We start from the raw sequence: 18,696 nt of genomic DNA, 5'->3' as shown, positions 1-18,696 counted from the left end.
GTCTGACAAAAAAAAAAAAAGCCAATTATTTGACAGGCTGCCTTGATAGTGTGGCTTAACGGGAGTCTTACTGAGCGGTAAAGGGAAGGAGAAGGCCTGGATGGAGCAGGGAGACCTGGTCGCTCCACTACTGCCCTAATCCCCTTCGTCATGAGGTGAGCGAGCTGACAGCAAGGGAAATGCTCTGCCCTTTGGTGATGGCTGTATAGAACACTAAGACCATGGAATCAATCAAGCATCCCCTTTAAGACGGCAGGTTTCTTTAAGTAGAGCTGATGCAAAAGCACTGAAATCCTGAAGTGGAAGGAAATCGCAAACGTACGCTTGGCACATAAGAATCATGATTTGCTCACATTTTCACCTCAGGACCTGATCCAGAATAGTGTAAAGGTGCCTTTATACCTAAAACAAATGCACATAATTTCTTAAGACAAAAGTTTACTCTTTTAGGTTTGCGCTTGAGCTACAATCCTATAATCCATTTCTTCTTAGCTACCTTATCCTTGTAGCTCAAAGGAGCAAACATCAGATATTAGACATGTCTTGGATGATCGAATAACTGGAATAAGTGGGAAAAAATGTAGCAATTTCCCTTTTGTAAATTCCAATAAGGGGGTAAAGTGCAACTAAATGTGTTGAGACATACCTGTATGCACACGGTAATGGGTCTCCAGCTGGTGTTTGAGGCTGAACTTTTTGCCACAGCCATTACATTCATAGGGCTTCTCTCCGGTGTGGATGCGCTTGTGGCCCTTCAGAGTGCTCTCGTCACGGAAGCAACTCCCGCAGAACTCGCACTCATACGGGTGGTCACCTGCCACACAGACATAGTACAGAAAGTTTAAGGATTTGAGAGAAATCACTAAAAAGTAAACCGTTAACTTATATTCAATTTGAAGCAAACCATTTCTGATAAAATAATTCATAAACTACAGTGCTGGCCAGAGGAGGAGAGACTCCCCTGCTGACTCCTGACTCCTTTCAAGATTTTTTTTTTTGACTCCTGAGCACCATATTAAAAAGATTTTTCTTGCCAGTATTGCCCTTGGTTTGCTCACTAGGGGTTCCAAATCTGATGCCTATAAAGCTGCTTTAAGAAAGTCTTTATTGTGAATGTGCTGCTAAAACCCATTCCATTTTCTTATATTCTATTTCCATCCTTTTGACCATATGACATTCAATTTTTGTTAAACTTCATTCTCTTCTGTTTTAATGAAATCCCTGCAGTTATGTTTTAATCTGATTAAATTAATTTCAACCTATTTCATTCTAATTCTATTTTATTTGATTTAATTCTGTTCTATTTCTACACTAGTGTGTAGTTGTATTGTCTTGTGTGGTCACATTTTCGGGTGCTACTGAGTAAACCTTGTTTCTAACTGTAATCCCCATTTTATTTATTTTTGTCTATAAAAGTATCAGTGAGCAAAATATCATAATTGTCACTGGATGTGGCTGAGGATCACTAATACCGAATTGTCAACCATCATCACCTACATGAAGATGGCACCAAGTGTGACAAAACAACATCTCATTTACAATTCATCACTCTCTTCTTACAGGCCAAGTTTCATCACAACATTCTCAGCGCCTAGGCGTGCATGTAATGGATATTCACATGTCAATAATCTGGGATATTACGATATGCGAGGGCGCACCGTCTTGCCCTTTGCTAATTGCTTTCCTGTGCCTGACTGCCAGCCGCTCATATATCATTCTGGGTCTGTACAGATGCGCGACGCTGCCAGGCGTGTAATGTTCTCGATTAATGCATTTCGCTACGGCGCCGAAGGTTTAAGTCCTCGCGAATGACCTACGTGTTTCATTATCTGGCTGTCCGAGTGCCACCGTGCCGAGGAATAAATTGCATTTCTCGTTATGTACTGTCATGCTCGGCCTCTCGCCGCTCCTGTTACGAGACAATGTCAATTTCCTCAGACAGGTTAGGAGAGTGACGCACCTAAATGCTCGGCACATTGTACATTCACTTGGCTATTTGGGCTGAAATGTCACTGCTTCTTCGTTCTGTCGAGTTTGCTAGTCTAATAGGAACAGAAAGAATACCAGGAAATGGAATCAAGCATAAGGAAAAAACAAAGAATGGTGGTAGGGAACAAAATCAATAAAAGTGACAGTCTTTATTTGTCTGCATGAAGTTATCTGTGCCTCATGCTGTAAGACATTCTGCTCTTTCTAGTGTCTCTACTGCAGCACAGGGTGCAATCCATCACGGTCTGCGCTGAAGATCGAGCACGCGACAGGAATAGTAATCCCGCCAAATTCACCTGCCTTTAATTGTGACTAAGCCCACGCCTCAGTCAAAGACATCTGTGCCGAGCCGAGAGAAAAGCTCCTCACTCTTGGCACCACAGAGTTAAATTCGGTGGCTCACTCCTACGATCAGTACAATCATCTTTAATCTTTATTTGACAAAATAATTGGTGACAGCTCGCACTTGACACTACAGGGCACAAATTCATATATCCAACACAAAGCATTATTTTGGGCTGCCGGCGTTGTGTAAATTCGGCACGGCGCTGCCGTACACACGAGTCGAACTGCTTATCAAATTTCGCAGCGATTCGGGGGCTTGGCACGGTTTAGCTTTGTTAGGAATACATTAAGCTCGGAGGCAGTAAAGATACGAGGCGATAGATCAAGATGCTGCCATCAGCGTCTGTTGCTGTGTTTGTGAGACACGGAAAGCCATCAGGCGCAGACAGTGGAAGAGTCTGGGTGGAGGGGGCATCCGGGAAAGCTTGGGGGCTGCCACCTGCATCCCTGTGCCTACAGGGGGGTTATGTGGCATGCTGCTGTACCTGGCAGGGACACGTGGGTGATGCCTGCAGCCTGGCGCGACCGAGGCTCGCGGCCCAGTTCATTATGCACTAAGCGGCGTAAATCAGGGATCCATCACTGCCAGTGCCTCGGCTGGGCCGCGCCATCAAACACAGCTGCGAACACAAAACACCCACCGCAGATGGAAAATGGGCGCCGAATAAAACACAGGCGCGGCAACAACAACGGAATATTAACGAGGCCCGGCCGGCAGCGGGAGCCTGCGTGGGGAGGGACTGAGGGAGCAGCCATGATGATTAACCCATAATGTATGCCAGCAGTTGCTCACACTGTATGTGAGTGTATTCAGCAGTAATCCTAAAGGTATTTTGTGCCAATATAGAAGATAATCATGGGCACTCGCAAAGTCACTCACATAGCAGATATATACTGATCTTCAAACCTACATTGGAGGACAGCTATAAGGACATATCGGATACTGAATTTTGATCAGCCTTCCATTTGAGGAACAATTTGACTCTGAAAGAGCGTTATGACCACCGCCACCACCACACAGGACATTAAGGTATTTCTGAGCAGGGAATAAATTATTGGTGAAACAGGATGTATTTCTGCTCCTAAAGCTAAATATCAGTGTGTTTTTATACCAGTGATCCTTTCTGTAGCATGAGGAAAATATGAATGAGATTAAGATGATCAAAGGAAGACTAAATGAGAGCACTGGCTTGCTTTCTCTGAAAAAAAAAAAAAAAGAAATAAAATAAAAAAAAATAAAATGAGACTTATTTTTGGCGCTTTTTGCCTGAGCCAATTGCATTTTTTTCCTTTTCAAATCCCTTGACAAAAGCACCCACATCACATTAAGCGGCGCTTGTGACGGCTCATTGTAATTTAATACACGCCTACAGAGAATTGGGTTCAAAGAAGCGCGACGAAACGCTGCATCTTTTCCTCTTCCCTCCCTGTGTCTCTCGTCTCGGTAGCTAAGGACGGCCACTGACATTTATGCGCACTGGAGGGAGCGTCGGTGTGTCGTGTCCGATGCAGCGTCCTCTGCAGATGAGCGAGCTACAGTACCGCACCCGAAATAAGGACCGGGTTGGCGTAAACATCCCGGCTCAGCTCATCTCGCCACCTTCGCTTCAAATATTTATCCCAGGCGCGGTAGCCTGGAGGAGCTCTGACACACCAGCCTGTTATTTAAGGTCAGAGACTGAAAGGTTGGGGAAGGGGAAGGGGTGTGTGTGTGTGTGTGTGTGTTGGGGGTGGGGGGGTTTCAAGGGAAAATGGGATTCGCATAATGGAGGCTGTTCCCTGAGTCACCTCATCTGCTCGGTTGCACGTCAGGCTGCATGAGAGTGGGATGGGCCGCGGTGGACCGCACACACGCGAATAACAGCGCTGTCACAAGCCATCACAGTGCAGGGCCCTTCACTAAATGATCTGTCAATTCGGCCTGCTATTCACCGACGGTGGGGTAGCGGCTGAACGGCACAAGCGATCAAATACCAAAAACTACAGTGTGGATCCTGGCTACACTTGGAGAAATACACAAGGTACCATTACGTGATGGAAAATATCTTGAAAGCATCAGCCTCAAGAGTTCCAACATGGAAAGAAGTGGAGGGATTACAAATTCAGTATGTTTACAAGTCAACCCATCAAAGCAGCTTGACTATTTGGGCCATTTTATAAACTAGGGTGCATGTGCATTCTTTATTTTTTGATTTTGGCATAGCTCAGGGAACATCTGGACTGTAAAGCAGCATCTCATTTAACAGTCCAATTCTGAACCAGGGCACTGGCTTTACCTGTGTGGGAGCGAAGGTGGCGTTTGAGTGCCGTGTGGCTCGGGAAGGTGCGATTGCACTCGCTGCAGATGTAGCTGCGGACCCCGGCGTGGACCTCCATGTGCTGCTGCAGGGCCGTCTGAGTCTGGAAGCGCTTCCCACAAAGCAGACAGAAGATGGCCATGTCTGATCCTATAAAGTAAAAGGGAAAGAAAAGAGGAGAGCTATAAAACTAGCATTAAAAAAAAATATTAATGCATTATACCTTTGGTGTGTTTTCAAACGAGTGCAACCACATCATAGTTTAAGTCAGGAAACATATGAATATAAATATAAATTGTGAAATAAGCCTACAAAAACTTTGATTCCTAAAGTGCAAACCTTTTATTTTTGCAGTGCATTAACTTTCTTAATATGGGGAACTCACAAATGTCTTTTTTCCTTTTCTTTAAGCAACTTACCAACACATCTGTTGATATTCCGCATGTTTTTAACTTATTTCTTTTATAAAATATCAAAGTATCAGTGCAAAAGCTAAAGAATAATCTATAGCCCTCAGTCTCACCAGATTTGAACCCAACACCTGTTTAGCTGTTTAGAGTACTACCATCATCAAAACACCTACTAAAGGAATAATTTTTTTCGAAGAATGGTTTCATCTTTCCAGTACTTTCAGAGACTTTTAAAATACCGATGGCCCAACACCTTACTTAAGACATGCATAAGGCACTAAGTATTTCTTTCCCCATTTAATTTTTGTCACCATCAGTATAAAGAAAATGCTCTTTGTTAACAAGCTTCAAGTAATCAGAATAAAAATCAAATGTAAACATCCAGAAAGTAGACCCAGCTGTTTGCCTCAGTCTATAAAGACACAAATAGGCAAGCTCTCTTGCCTCTCACACTCTCTGACACAAACACACACACCGCAGACTTTTTCAATTACCAGTCTCTAGAAAACTCTGGGGAAAGAGCGAGTGTTTTGCGCTCGGCTTCTATTTCATCAGTCAATAATGCATCTTTGGGGCAAAGCTGCCACTAATTTAAAAATCTATGAGGCCTCGGCATCGTGTTCATAAACGTGGATCAATCAGTAAGAAAGAGACAGAAAATGATGGAGCAACAGACAGACAGAGACAGATAGAGAGAGAAAAAAAACAAGAAGAGAGTGAGCCATGTTCTTAAACCTCAGACTGTGCGGCTGAATTGCTGCTTCTCTGCAAATAAATACTGACAAGGCTTCCTGCTGGCTCTCTGGCTGTCCAAGTCGCTCTCTGCTGTCTCTCTCTCCCCTACTTTGCCGCTTCCTGCTCTTTATGTATCAATGAAAAAAGGGGGCCATTGACTACAGATGATTGTGGCGGGAGCCCCAGCGGCATCGGGAGGTTTGGAAGAAGAGCTGAAGGACAGACCGGGCTCTCTAATGTCATCCGGGGCTGCTTCAAGACTCTGAGCACATTCTGAAATTCTAAAAAAAAAATGCCAACACTGGCGTGAGGTTTAGGAGGAAAAAGATGAAAGATAGAGAGACAGAGGAAGTGATGGTTTACTGAGGAGAGGGCGGATGGGGGGGGGGGGGTGGCAAGAATGCAAAAGGTTAGATCTGGATTCTGGTCTCTGACCTAAAGGTCTGAACAGGTCGGGGGGGACATGTTTGCTTTTCAAATTCCCATCCATCTTGAACTATACATGCGTGAGGGCTGATTAGGATAATTATACCTTTTCTATTTCAGATTCTTTCTATTATCAGACTATCGAGCTTTCATAGCTGAAATTATAGCTCAAAGACAATTCTGCAATCTGAAGTAAGGTAGAAAGCAACGGCTGGTAATGTATAGGTAGCGCTTTTGCATTCATAACCAAATATGTGTATGTGTGTATGTGTTTGTGCAGACAGACTGCCCTTTCACCCCAGTGCCTAAGCATGTACTGCATGTAATTAAGCAGTGACACAATAATCTACATTCATTCATTTGAAGTGGAAATCCACCTTAACAAACAGAGGAAAATACATGATGTCATCAGGTCTTATGTAGATGTACAATGTAGCTCCCATTATTGGCTATTTTATCAAGACAGCGGATTCAATCAGTGACTGATTCATAGTTAGAGCAACAGCAAAGACAAACAATGGAAACATGTACAGTATATTAATTCAGTTTTCAGCCAAACATCCATTAAATATTTATGCTGGTCAATATGAACGTTTAATATTACAAGTTAAGTATTTATAGAGTTCAATACTGCTTTTTCTATAGAAGTTCTTATTGTGATTTATGAACAATAACAAACCATGGGGAAAATGTATTTAACACACAAATGTATTTTTATTAGTATTATTGAACTTTAATATTGACCTGCATGAATATGACTTACATGGCTGTTTGACTGCAAATGGAATTAATGTACTGTACATTTTCCCATCATTAGTGTTTGTCAACAAATAATTAACGCTAATTACTGATTTGCCATTTTAATGTAAAACAAAGTGTGTGTGTGTGTGTGTGTGTGTGTGTGTGTGTGTGTGTGTGGTGGGGGGGCATTCTGACATTTGCATGCTAGTGAACATGACTGGAAATATGCATTAATGACATGGAATTAATCAAATCCAAACTTTCAAACAAGCATGTTAAAAGAGATACACAGGGCTTAGTCTTGTAACCATACATTCTGCGGGTGGGAAAATGTGGAATGTAGTCCTTTAAATATTAATGTGATTTGCCATGATGTAGAACTGTACATGAAGGTCTACTTTTAATTCCATTTTTGAAAACTATGCAAATGAGCATGTCATTTTCAAGTTACCAATCAAATTACCTATAAAAGGTAAAAAAAAAATAATAAAAAATAAATGTAATAATTAAAAAACTTCTGAATTCATTAAAATGACCGGGTCCATGACTTGTTCTTAGTTTTAGCGCTTCATATACGCTCTAAATTCAGCATGACATTGACAAGCATACAACTGAAAATGAATGTATTACTCACTTATACTTCATGTTGTACCAACTATGTCAAAATGGGGCTTTTGCTGTATTCAACCAAGAGGCTTTCACATGTAAAATAGCATTTTTCTGTGTACTGTAATTATTTATACAGCTGTTGATGCTTAAAATCCCTATTATTTTGTTGGCCCATTTTCAGTAAAGCTCTGACTATGACATGATGCCACAGTAGTGGGTGTCAGGTGCACCAGCGGTGGCCCTGTTCCACATTGTACAAGGCAGAGGGTGGCTGCCAAATCTGCACAGCAACAGATGGGCAACAGTCAGTAATAGTGTGCTTACATAGTGGCCCCCTATTTAAAAAAATCCTTTCAGAAAAGACAGCATCTCAATAACAAATAACTACCACTCGTCCTTTGTCTTTCCAGAAGTCACAGAACAGAGGCGAGCAACCAAGCCAGCAAGAAGTCAATTACTCAGCAGTAATGCTTCCAAATTACACTCTTCCACAGCCGCTTAATATTTTTTTCTTGTTATTTAATCAATCTGCGATAAATAATAGGAGTGCTTTTAACAGCTAAAATACTTTTAGTGAAGGCGAGAAAAAAAAATTGGGACAGAGCAAAAGGTAGCTGATAAAGCACCCATGAAAAGGAAGTGTGATGTCCATCTGCTTGGTGTTAGCTGGAATTAAGTGTTCCACTGTGAGAAGTTAGGAGAGACAGGAGAAAATGGACTGGCTCTGTGAATCCAAGGTACAGAGACAAAAAGTGAGTGAGAAAGAGAGAGAGGAGAAAGAGCGAGAGAGGAGATAGAGATAGAGAGAGCGAGCCAGCCAGCCACCTCTATTACAGTGTAAAATTGAGTCGGACAAAGTGGCACCTGGACGGAGGAGTGCTTTGCCTGCTGCTGCCTGCTCCTGCTAGAGTTTTGGCATAATTTACCTCCACTCGTGTGTCTATTTGTAAGGGTCTCTTAGCTCTACTTTCACTGTTAAGTTAATGGGCCTGAAGAGCCACTGGCTGTTACTTAACGATGGCTGCACCGTGCCGTTCAGGCACCGCAGAGGAGACATTACATGCGTGCACACACACACACACACACACGCACGCACGCACGCACGCACGCACGCACGCACGCACGCACACAGCGAATAAATGGAATATGCCTGCTTTGTTTGTGTGATCTATAGTATGCAGTCAAAGGCTATGGCGAAAATTAAACAGCCAGGGGAAGAAAAAAAAACATAAACAATGCACTGATTAAATTGAAACATGCGAAGTGGGGACGAGAGATGGAGGCGCTCCGTCTGTCAACGTGATGGGGGGAAGAGGCGCCATGAGGCCGCGTGTGTCATTGGAAAGCCAGCGAGACTGTAGTCAATTAGCTTGTTTTTCATTTCGGCGGTGTTGATGGAAAACAAACTCCTGCTGCTCTGTCTGTCACCCCAGCAGTGGGGTGCGATGTCACCTGTTGCTCAATGAAGATCTCCCCATGATGGCACTGGCGGAGAGGCACGCTGCTGCTCGGATCTATTCAATAGCAAAATTGTGGTATACCAGAACACATGGCTGAAATACATACTGCCTTGCTGCAGTTTACTTCATCTGTGATGGAACTGGCATATAATGAGAATACAAAAGTATTTTCTAATATAATTTATAACAAACACAATTGTTTAAAGAGGTTCCAGACAAACAATCCACATTTTAAAATAATGCTACCTGTAAATGCTTAACCATTAGGAATTAGTTCATGTTTAAAAATAAGCCACATCAATTTTAAGTGGGAGCTCTGGAGCTTTTTTCTTTAAACATAGAATGAACACAAAAAAAATGGAGACTACATTATAATACACAGATTTGTATGAATTCTACAAGAGGTAAATTAAGAATAATGTGTCTGACAGACTTCATTATAAGAGTACCTATCAAACACAAAAACTTTATTATTTTCTTTTTAATATATATATATATATTTTTATTAAAAGGACAACACACAGCCACCATTCTGATAATGTGTTGGCTAGACGACTGGTTTAAAGCATCTCCAAAACTGCAGCTATTGCAGGCTTTTTGCGGTCTGCAGTGTTCAGTATCTATCAAAAGTGGAAGGAACAGTGGTGAACCGACGACAGGGTCGTGGGCAGCCGAGGCTCATTGATGCACGTGGGGAGCAAAGGCTGGCCTGTGTGGTCTGATTCAACGAGCAACTGTAGCTTAAATTGCTGAAGAAGTTAATGCAGCAAAAGGGGGACCAACACAATATTATGCAGGTAGACATATTGTAATACCAGTGTACGACACGTATGTTGACATGTTTGATACCAAGCATGTTAGTAAGAGTGTGGTAGGGGGCAAGGCTGTCAGGCTGAATGCTTCAGGCTCACGTACACTTTGGCAGTGTGGTATGCATGCAATTGTGGGAGTGGCCGGCCTGAACAGCAGGAGGGGTGAGGGGTCATGGGGGCAGCTGCAAGGTCCAAGTGTGGGGTGGAGGACTTGGATGATTGGGGGCACAGAGGGTTTTGGCAGCCTCGCTGAGCTTTGAGAACAATGGGTGCGCAGGAGGCTAAACAATATGGCTGACCTGCTGCCAAAATGCCACCTCAATGGATACACATGAGTATGTGGTAGAGGAATAAAACTCACAAATTTACACCACAACCATCAATTCCCCATTTGTGACTGAGAAGCTCATTAAAGCAGGTGGATTGTAAGTGCTATAAGTGCCACAATTTTAAGATATTCTTATTAAAATTTAAAAGCGTACATGAGCATATCACTCAGCGATTTACTTGTTTAAAGCTGCCTGATACTATGCTTGGGTTTTTTCAGGAGAGAGGGCACATTTTATGCATTTCCTGAAGCATTCATTCATGCAGTAACTCGATTCATTCAGTAACTTGATACTCAATAAAACCTAACACCTTAGGGTTCTTGTGCCATTGCCCCAAATTGACCAGCCTGACCAATCGTAGAGAGATGAAGCACACGCATACAAACATATACAGCCTTTCTCCTTTTCCTCGTCCACCTCCTATCGTTTTCTACCTGTAACCTGGCACCAACGGATGTGTTTAAAATGACACACTAAACATGGTACTTATACTAAACTCCCCCAAAAGGAAGACGTAATACATGCTTATGATTGACATGAATATTAAGATATACATGAATACTAAGATATGCATCGCCAGGTAGAAATAAAAAAGCAAGCTTGGGGAATAGGGAACAAAAGGGTGGCATTAAACCAATGGCTGCACAGTTATAAAAAAAAACAATAAAAAAAAATTTAAAACACGACTATGATTTAACTATATATAATAAACTAGTTTTTTTAAACTAAATTTTAAATCAAACTATCTTATATCCATAACTTTCAGAATAAAAGTCTGAAACATATGACTTCATACAGATTCAGAAAAGAGAAATGTAGCTAATTATGCAATTTCTGCTATTACTGTATTTAACGTTGCTCCCCTGCTCCAAAACTCTGTGTGTTACTGTTTGGGTAGACTTTTACTTTCACTTCAGTACATTTTTGAAAGTCAAATATCGTACATTTTCTCAACTACATTTCGCAAAATCAGTCGTTACTTTTTACTTATGAGCGGATGAATCAAGCACGTAGCACTCCACAAATTAGAGTTGAGCATGCACCTTAAACTTGTTTTGCCGGATTTAGGTGACGTGGACAGCTGACCAGAGTGGGATCTTGCTGGGGGCGGCACGTGGCGTTCAAAAAATAAATAAAAAATTTTAATTAGTGGACTGCTCTGAGAATATGTCTTACTTTTTGGGCCTCATTCAAGCTACAACCTCCATTGACGCTTCGTGGTATCTACTTAACACGAACGTACAGTTCAGCGTCAGTTCAACAGCAAGCAGAATATTTTAGGAGGAATAAATAATAGGAGAAACACGGACTCCAAGTTGCCACAACACCCGTGGCCCTATTTGCGTGAGAAGGTTTTGGGCTCATGATAATTCATTAGAAGCTTTGATGCCAAATTTAGAATTTTGGCGTTTAAGGATCTTAACAGAGAAGAAGCAGTCTGAGGTTATTCTGAGGTATTCCAACTTCCTTCACAAGTGAATTCAACTAAATGTCACATGACCTTAGCATGATTTAGAATCACAAGTGATAATTTAAACATACTAATGATCATCAATAATATACTGTATATAAATTATATACCAAAAAGCTGTTGGATTTTGATTGGGCAAAATGGGTTGATTTGGTTTATATGAATGAGCTGTGTATGATCTTTCAATGAATAATTAATTGCAGTCATTGGCAAACTGCTGTGGTATAGAAGTAATAAAACTTTAGGACGTGCTGTTTTAATAAGGTAGTTGTGACAGTAACTAAGTACCTTAATACTTCCACGTCATTGATTGTTTCCCATAACAGCACACCCCCAAGTGTTTTATTCTTTACATAATGTACACTGTATATTCCCTGCTATATAGGTATGTCATTCTGAATACTGCTGGTGTCTGATTCTGACAGTGAAAGAGAGAAGTCAGAAAGGCACACAGCAATAAAAAGAGTCAACGCAGGCAGAAGGAAGGATGAAGAGACGTTTCATGAATCTCTATGACAGGACACTAGAGGCAGCTGAGGAGTCAACAGGTACAAACTGTTCCAGCGGCGTTTGTGAGTGTGTGCGTGCTTGTGTTAATGTGATGTGCTACCGGCTCACAGTGACCGGCTTATTCGCCCGCTCACCGAGGCTAACACCTAATGAGGCTAGACTACAGGAGAACCACACGTCTACGTAATCCTGCCAAGTGTCTGGATATAATGTGGTATTAGAGTTGCCTCTGGCTGGAGCGAGCTGGTCTGACAGCTCCGCTCCACATTACAAAGCACACGACAGTAGCAAATGCAGCCTTAATGCATTCAAAATGCATTTCTCTGACAAGGAAAAAAAAGCACAAAGAAGAGCCTGAATGAATTGTTTATTGATCTAACAGGAGGAGGGATGGGTAATGGTGTGTGTTTGTATGTGTCTGTGTGTCAGAGAGAGAGAGAGAGAGAGAGAGAGAGAGAGAGAGTGTGACAATAAGAAATAAAAACATTTTGCCTTGTTGCTGTTGCACTGGCTTCGGAGGTTTCTTTTACATGTCAGCAGTGCATAGAAACTGATACAGCTTTCGAGTTAAGCAGCCCTCCATCTCATACTGGGTTGCTTTACAAAACAAATGCTTTCAACTAAAAAAAGAAAAAAAAAGGAGGACAATACCACCTTCCATTAACACTGAGACAATCACGTTTCTTCACTCAGGGGCATCCAGATTTTTGCACCAATAATAGCTACAGATAATTCATGCTCATGCTGGTCCGCTGTAGTCTGGGCATGGCGAGATGCACCGCTCACGAACAGATTAATGTCACCAGATGTCATTGTAGATGCCATATTAATTACTTCAAGATAATGCCATGGAACCATATGGTTCATCTAGTGTCCATTTAGACAGAGAAAATGTCTTCATCACTCACAAACCCCACTTGGAACGCAAAGAAAAATTGGCCCGAATGAGTTTGACAGGTGTTGGAAACAGATTCTTTATAATTAACTGAGCTATCGCTGATGTGATTGGAAAGGACAGACTGTAAACAAGTGAGTTCATAAATACTGTATGATGACTGGCCCAAATTAGCCTTCATCCTGTTCTGAATTGCTTTATTTGCTCTTCTTTTAGGTATTGTTTATTAGCAGTAGATTCAGCTGCATGATCGGTTTGCATCACATGCCTTTATTTAAGTGAGTGGTTCATTGATTTAAATAAAGAGTTTAGAACCCTCTTCTGCCTGCAAGCTGAAGTGCAAATTATATGAAATCCGACAAGCCTTTCCTTGAATGAACCCACCCACACTGGTAAAAAAAATATTTTTAATCAAACCTTGTGACTTTTCAAGGCAAACCGTGAAAGTACAGCTAATTTCCAGTCTGGAAAAATCTAAAAAAGTGTCCCATTCATTGCATAGCAATCCTGTGAATCACAGATTTCCCTAGGTATCTTTGAAAGTCCATGAGTATCACAGGTCTTGGAAAACTTCCAAACATTACAAGCTGTTCTTTTAATCTGAGAGATGATCAGGGTTGACTTATGACTCCATGCAGCACACTCTTTTGTAGCACAGTGATGTGCCTTCAGGAAAATTTACAGTACACCGCTAGTTCACATCTAGGGATCGTGTCAAAGCGAAGACCGCAATTGCACCCCCAAAGATCGCAAATCCGATTTAATCAGACAACCCTTGCGGTGTGGCTCCCGGTAAGAAAAAGGATAATTAGTAAACAGGCAGCCTCTCCTTGGCTTCATTGGCATTCAAGCCGGGTTAGTGTGTCACATTTAAAATGCAGCCTGATGAAGTCTACAAAATCAAACCATTTGTTACTCCTATTGAGGAGGCTTCAGGCCAGTGGCAATTAAATTGGAATTAGCGCCGGGGAATGAGATACGGTGGATTCATACCAAGAAGGTGAGCATGTCTGGAGGATGTCTCTTGAGAACTGATGCTGCATGGAAAAGTAAAAGACAACTTTTTTTTTTTTTACAATGTGTATGAATCTAGAAGTCTTTATCTGATGTTTTTCCCCCTTTTAGTTCCACCAAGCAGTGAACACACAACGATAACCCTTATTAAACAATCAGGGATAGAAACAGAAATATGTTTTGCTCAGCTGCACTGACAGTAATACATGGCTGATACCCAGCAGACTTTCAGGATTTGACATTGTTATTGATCTGTGGTTTAGGAGTAATAGCTGCTGAATCCCTGGGTGTATCTATGTGCATCAGTGTTTGTGTGTGTGTGTGTGTGTGTGTGTGTGTTTAAGCGTGCAGGCGCGTCTGCCTGCATGACAGGATGATGTCTGCATACTGATGTCCCTGCTCCTGTTTTTTGTGTGGAGAGGACAGTGCAGCTTGTGGTGTGCATGTGCGAGCTATTTTAAATGAATAAAGGGGGGGAGCCCCATTTACTTTGCACAGCTGATTGGGCACAATGGAGATGGGGTTACCAGTGGGAGCCTGTGTGTGAACGTGTGTGCTCGGGTGTGCATGTGTGTTGGCGAGCGTCGCGGAGATGGGAGATAAATGAACTGCAAATGAGAAGGAACAGCTCCTGCAGTACAGCTGGCTTCCGAATTGCTTGCTTGCTTGGCTGTGGCAACCACGCGGACGGTTGCCAAGGGTGTCAGCGTTCAGTGTCCCTCATTGGCCACAAGTGAGAGTTACATGGGCTGTAATGCGGAACGAGAGCCAGCAGGGGCCGCTTTGAATAGCCAATCAATCAGTGATGGCTTTGCTTCCCCCCAAAGGATGACAAAACGTCTACAATCAAAGGGCGAAAAATGAACCAAAACAACTACAGAGTTTAATGGCAATGGTTTATACAGATAAAAATATTCTTAAGCAAAAAACTATGCTAACACCTGAAACACAATTTCAACATTCCAAACTTCAGTGACTTTCCAATACAATATCTAAAATGAAGCTTAATCAAAACAGCAACAAACTATTTAAATGACTGACTTAACTCTCTTTTTGCATGCAGTTAATCTACCATCACTCTGTGTGCTCTTGTTTGCTGTGAGTGAGGCTGTGTGTTTGTGTGTGTGTGTGTGTGTGTGTGTGTGTGTGTGTGTGTGTGTGTGTGTGTGTTCCCCTCAGGGTGTGTGCAGAAATGCTCTCTATGCAAGCCCATTACTGGGAAACACATCAGGAGGATGGAAATAAATTACACTGTTCCATCAAATGACAAACTGCCACCGTGAAAAAGATCGGCACAGAAGAAAATTATGCCAAAGTTCTGTTTTTCTCCCCCCCACACTATAAACTGGTTATTTACTATTGCCGGTTTGCTCTGATGTTTATAATGCGGCAGGCTAATCTTTTAAAACGGTTTAACATGATCTTCCTAAATCAATGCAAACGGATAAGACCTATTTCTAATCCGTTTGACATATCTGATACACGAGCTCCTGTGGAAAGGAATACTGAATTTACTCAAACACTGAAAAAACCTTTTTTGGTTCAAAGAGGTGAAAAGTTAAAAATGGCAAACCTGCGTGTGTATACCGTATAACGGTATTAAAGGAAAGCGCCTGCGTCTCGCTACATAATCGTGCTCGAACACCTCTGTAAGGTGCGTATGATTACCGTGGACAAGAATGTCGAAACATTTCTTTCTACTGGGAAAACAACAAAGTCAAAACAGGCTTATAAGAAAGTCAGTTGGCGGTTGATGGGGGATTAATAAATGTTGATGCAACCCATTATTTTTTTTTTGTTCATTAATTCTTTACTGAAACATGCTTGAAAGATTTATTCTTTGTTTTGTAAATAATATTAGACTAAAAAATCTTTGGTAGGAAAGTTCTTCATGCAAGTTGTGTCCTACAAACCTTGCTGTTGGCATGTAAAGTGTATATTTAAGAATTTATGTCCATATGCACTTAATAGTCATTACTACTCTTAGTCCCTTAGCTTCAAGTCCCTTTGTGTATTTCCAAGTGAACAGGTTTTCTAAGCATTTCTTTCAGTACATTAAACTTGTCTTTGGTAATTACACATTATATTCATTTATAATGGATCGACATTAGGGTCCAAAGCACGAAAATCAATGCCAAGAGATCACTGGTCTTTTTTTCTCCCCTTGTACTGATTGGTGTGTTGTGAGCGATAACAGAATCCGGTGCCCGGCTGGTGTGTGTGGACAAACCACAATAAGCTGCAGGTGATAAATTTACACGGATGGAGGAACGAAAGGGAGTCCGGATGGAAACAGTAGGTTCTTGAAAAGCAACCCAATCTCATTCTAATAACTTGCTTATTTCAGTGTATTCATTTTTGGCTGTACACTTGCTATGTTTAAGAACCTTTGCCCGAGACTCATAAACGTTCATAAACTTGTGTAAATGTTCATAAAGTGGGAACCAGAGACACCAAATGGGTGAACTGTAGCCAAGGGGTCTGGGAATTATTTTTTTTTTATCTAAATGCAGCCAAGGTAAACAAGCCATTATTATAATAGCTATTATATTTATGATTACGTTCTTATAGTTCTGATGTGACTGGTCCGCTGAATTAGATGGCTTTAACTCCAAACATCTAAAATCAGATACAAGTAGGTCTATAAGTAATGTCAATTTGTGTTCTGTCAATGTAAACATCAGAAATATGCTAAAAATGCTTTATGGCTCTAAGAAATTGCTAGAATATTAAATGTATTAAAAAAAATGTATCTAATGGTTAAAATTAAGCTAAGGATCTGTGTTGAGTCAATCTGTGGAATTTGTATTACAGTTTAAAGGGTCAATGCAAAAAATGTCTGGAGAACCCTTGGTTCAGGGGAAAGATCTGAACAGTTTTGGTACATACAGCTATAAAAGGAGACTTTCTTCCCTAGATAATATTCTGACTAGAAGCCTGGTGTTGGAAGTTATTCCTCCCCTTCCTTCCCATGCTTTATTTGCACTGGCCATCTGGACAGCGGGCAAACAATGTGGCATGGGCTGTGAATAACTGTCCGTGTTAGTCATAGGCTCTTAGCCGACCTTATGCATCCTTAATCTTTTTACTTTCGCAGGGACCAAATGACCTGAGCACCTTTTCTCACTGGCCACTGACATGGTCTTTCCCACTGGACAAAAGGCTTTAGGCAGCCCCCATTTCGGCTCACACCCCCTTCGCTGTCATTCAACCACTTCCCACCATTACCCTGATATTCCTTCCGACTGACGGAGGGCGGCACTTGTTATTGAAATAGCAATGATGAGAATAGGACTGCGATGCGCTGTTTTTTTTTTTCCCCAAAAAAAAAAAAGGATTTGGCAGTGGAAAAATGCAAGGCATGATCCTGTACTGAATACAAAACAAAACACAAAAAGAAGGGAGTAGAGCTAATCATATTCAAATACATTAAGTGCACCATGGCCAAATGACTTATAAAGATAAAGCTATTATGTATAACAGGAATGGCATGCTTCTCCCCAGCTTAATGTAGGCTTTTGTGGTGCCTATTAGAGAAAATGGGGTCGAGGAACAAGGCACAATCGCCGTCCTGATGGCTGCAACAAGTTTGGTTTATTTGGCCAGGCCAAGGAGTGGTGCCCTTTAAAACGAGTGCTCGGCAAAGCTACCTGGAGCCATGAGCATGAGTGAAGGCACTCTCTGTAACTGGAGAGGCTTAAATAGAAAAATGGATGCTAATCAACATGCTCCATAAATTTGAAGCTGGTGGCATTACAGAGCAGCAGTGTCTTCTCTGCAGCATAACTCTAGGGCACCGTAAACAAAATAACAGGAATAAAATGGCAAATGACAGACGCAGTTTGTCTAAACAACTTGCTGTTATAAACAAGGACATTTCTTGTGCAAAACAGGGTCATTTGGAGCACACTGGGTATCAGCATTTAAGCATTTGCAGTACAAACACTTTATAAATATTCCTTGTGTGTTCACAGTGGCTACTGTACCATCAATCATTTCAGCATTTACTGTACACAAATACATCTAAGCAGATTAACCACACTGTCCACTGTAACGTCAAACCAAACATATCCTAAATATTAGTTTATCTAGTAGCTTCAAGCAAGCCAGGGCAAAAAGAAAAAAAAAAAGAAAAACAAGGAATCGGAGAGGGAGCCCCATATTTTCCCCCCAAATAGTTGACGGTGAGCGACCATCTCAATTAGGCTCGGGTCATTTTCCACATGATCTCCGAAATGTGTTTATTCAGGGCGGCCTGCCCCTGACCTTGAAGACAAACCGTCAACCGCAAAGCCTTTGTGAGGAAAGAAAAAGACTTTATTTATAGATCAGCTGAGTGTCGATCAAGCTGCATCAGAGCTCTGGGAAGAGGGGCCTAGGGAGAATGCTTTTGAAGCAACTAATATAGCGGTCTGCCTCCATCACTTCAACCCTTTTTAATCCCATTAGAAAGCCAATTGATTTAGCTTTGCGGGCACACGGCACGACAGACGTTCTTACCGGCGGGGAAAAAAGAAAAAAAAAAAAGAAAAAGAAAAACAACGCAAAGAAAATCCTTGGTGGAATCAAACAATAAAAACATGAAGAAAAAGCCTGTATTTGCCAAGAAAAGGCATTCGAGTAGAGACACTTAAAGATACGACAAGATGAGGA

The 18,696-nt window shown here is 41.6% G+C and overlaps 1 protein-coding gene and 1 long non-coding RNA gene across 2 annotated transcripts in view; one reads left to right on the top strand and one right to left on the bottom strand.

Annotated features, from left to right (window-relative positions):
• Positions 1–18,696, bottom strand: part of zbtb16a (zinc finger and BTB domain containing 16a) — a 102,600-nt gene that overhangs the window by 6,173 nt on the left and 77,731 nt on the right. Inside the window, exons 5-6 of the mRNA XM_083564876.1 lie at positions 4,611–4,781; positions 647–814 (exon numbers count right to left, since the gene is read on the bottom strand). Coding sequence (XP_083421002.1) covers positions 647–814; positions 4,611–4,781 — 339 coding nt within the window. The remainder of the gene's footprint in view (positions 1–646; positions 815–4,610; positions 4,782–18,696) is intronic.
• On the top strand, positions 9,826–18,596 carry LOC310739236. The gene is made up of 2 exons (XR_014537302.1): positions 9,826–16,246; positions 16,343–18,596. It is a non-coding gene; the product is annotated as an uncharacterized lncRNA (long non-coding RNA).

The sequence above is a fragment of the Silurus aristotelis genome, assembly GCF_946808225.1.
Source record: "Silurus aristotelis genome assembly, chromosome: 16".
NCBI classification, from domain to species: Eukaryota; Metazoa; Chordata; class Actinopteri; order Siluriformes; family Siluridae; genus Silurus; species Silurus aristotelis.
The sequence above is the reverse complement of the archived record's forward strand: the minus strand, read 5'-3'. Positions and strand labels throughout refer to the sequence as shown.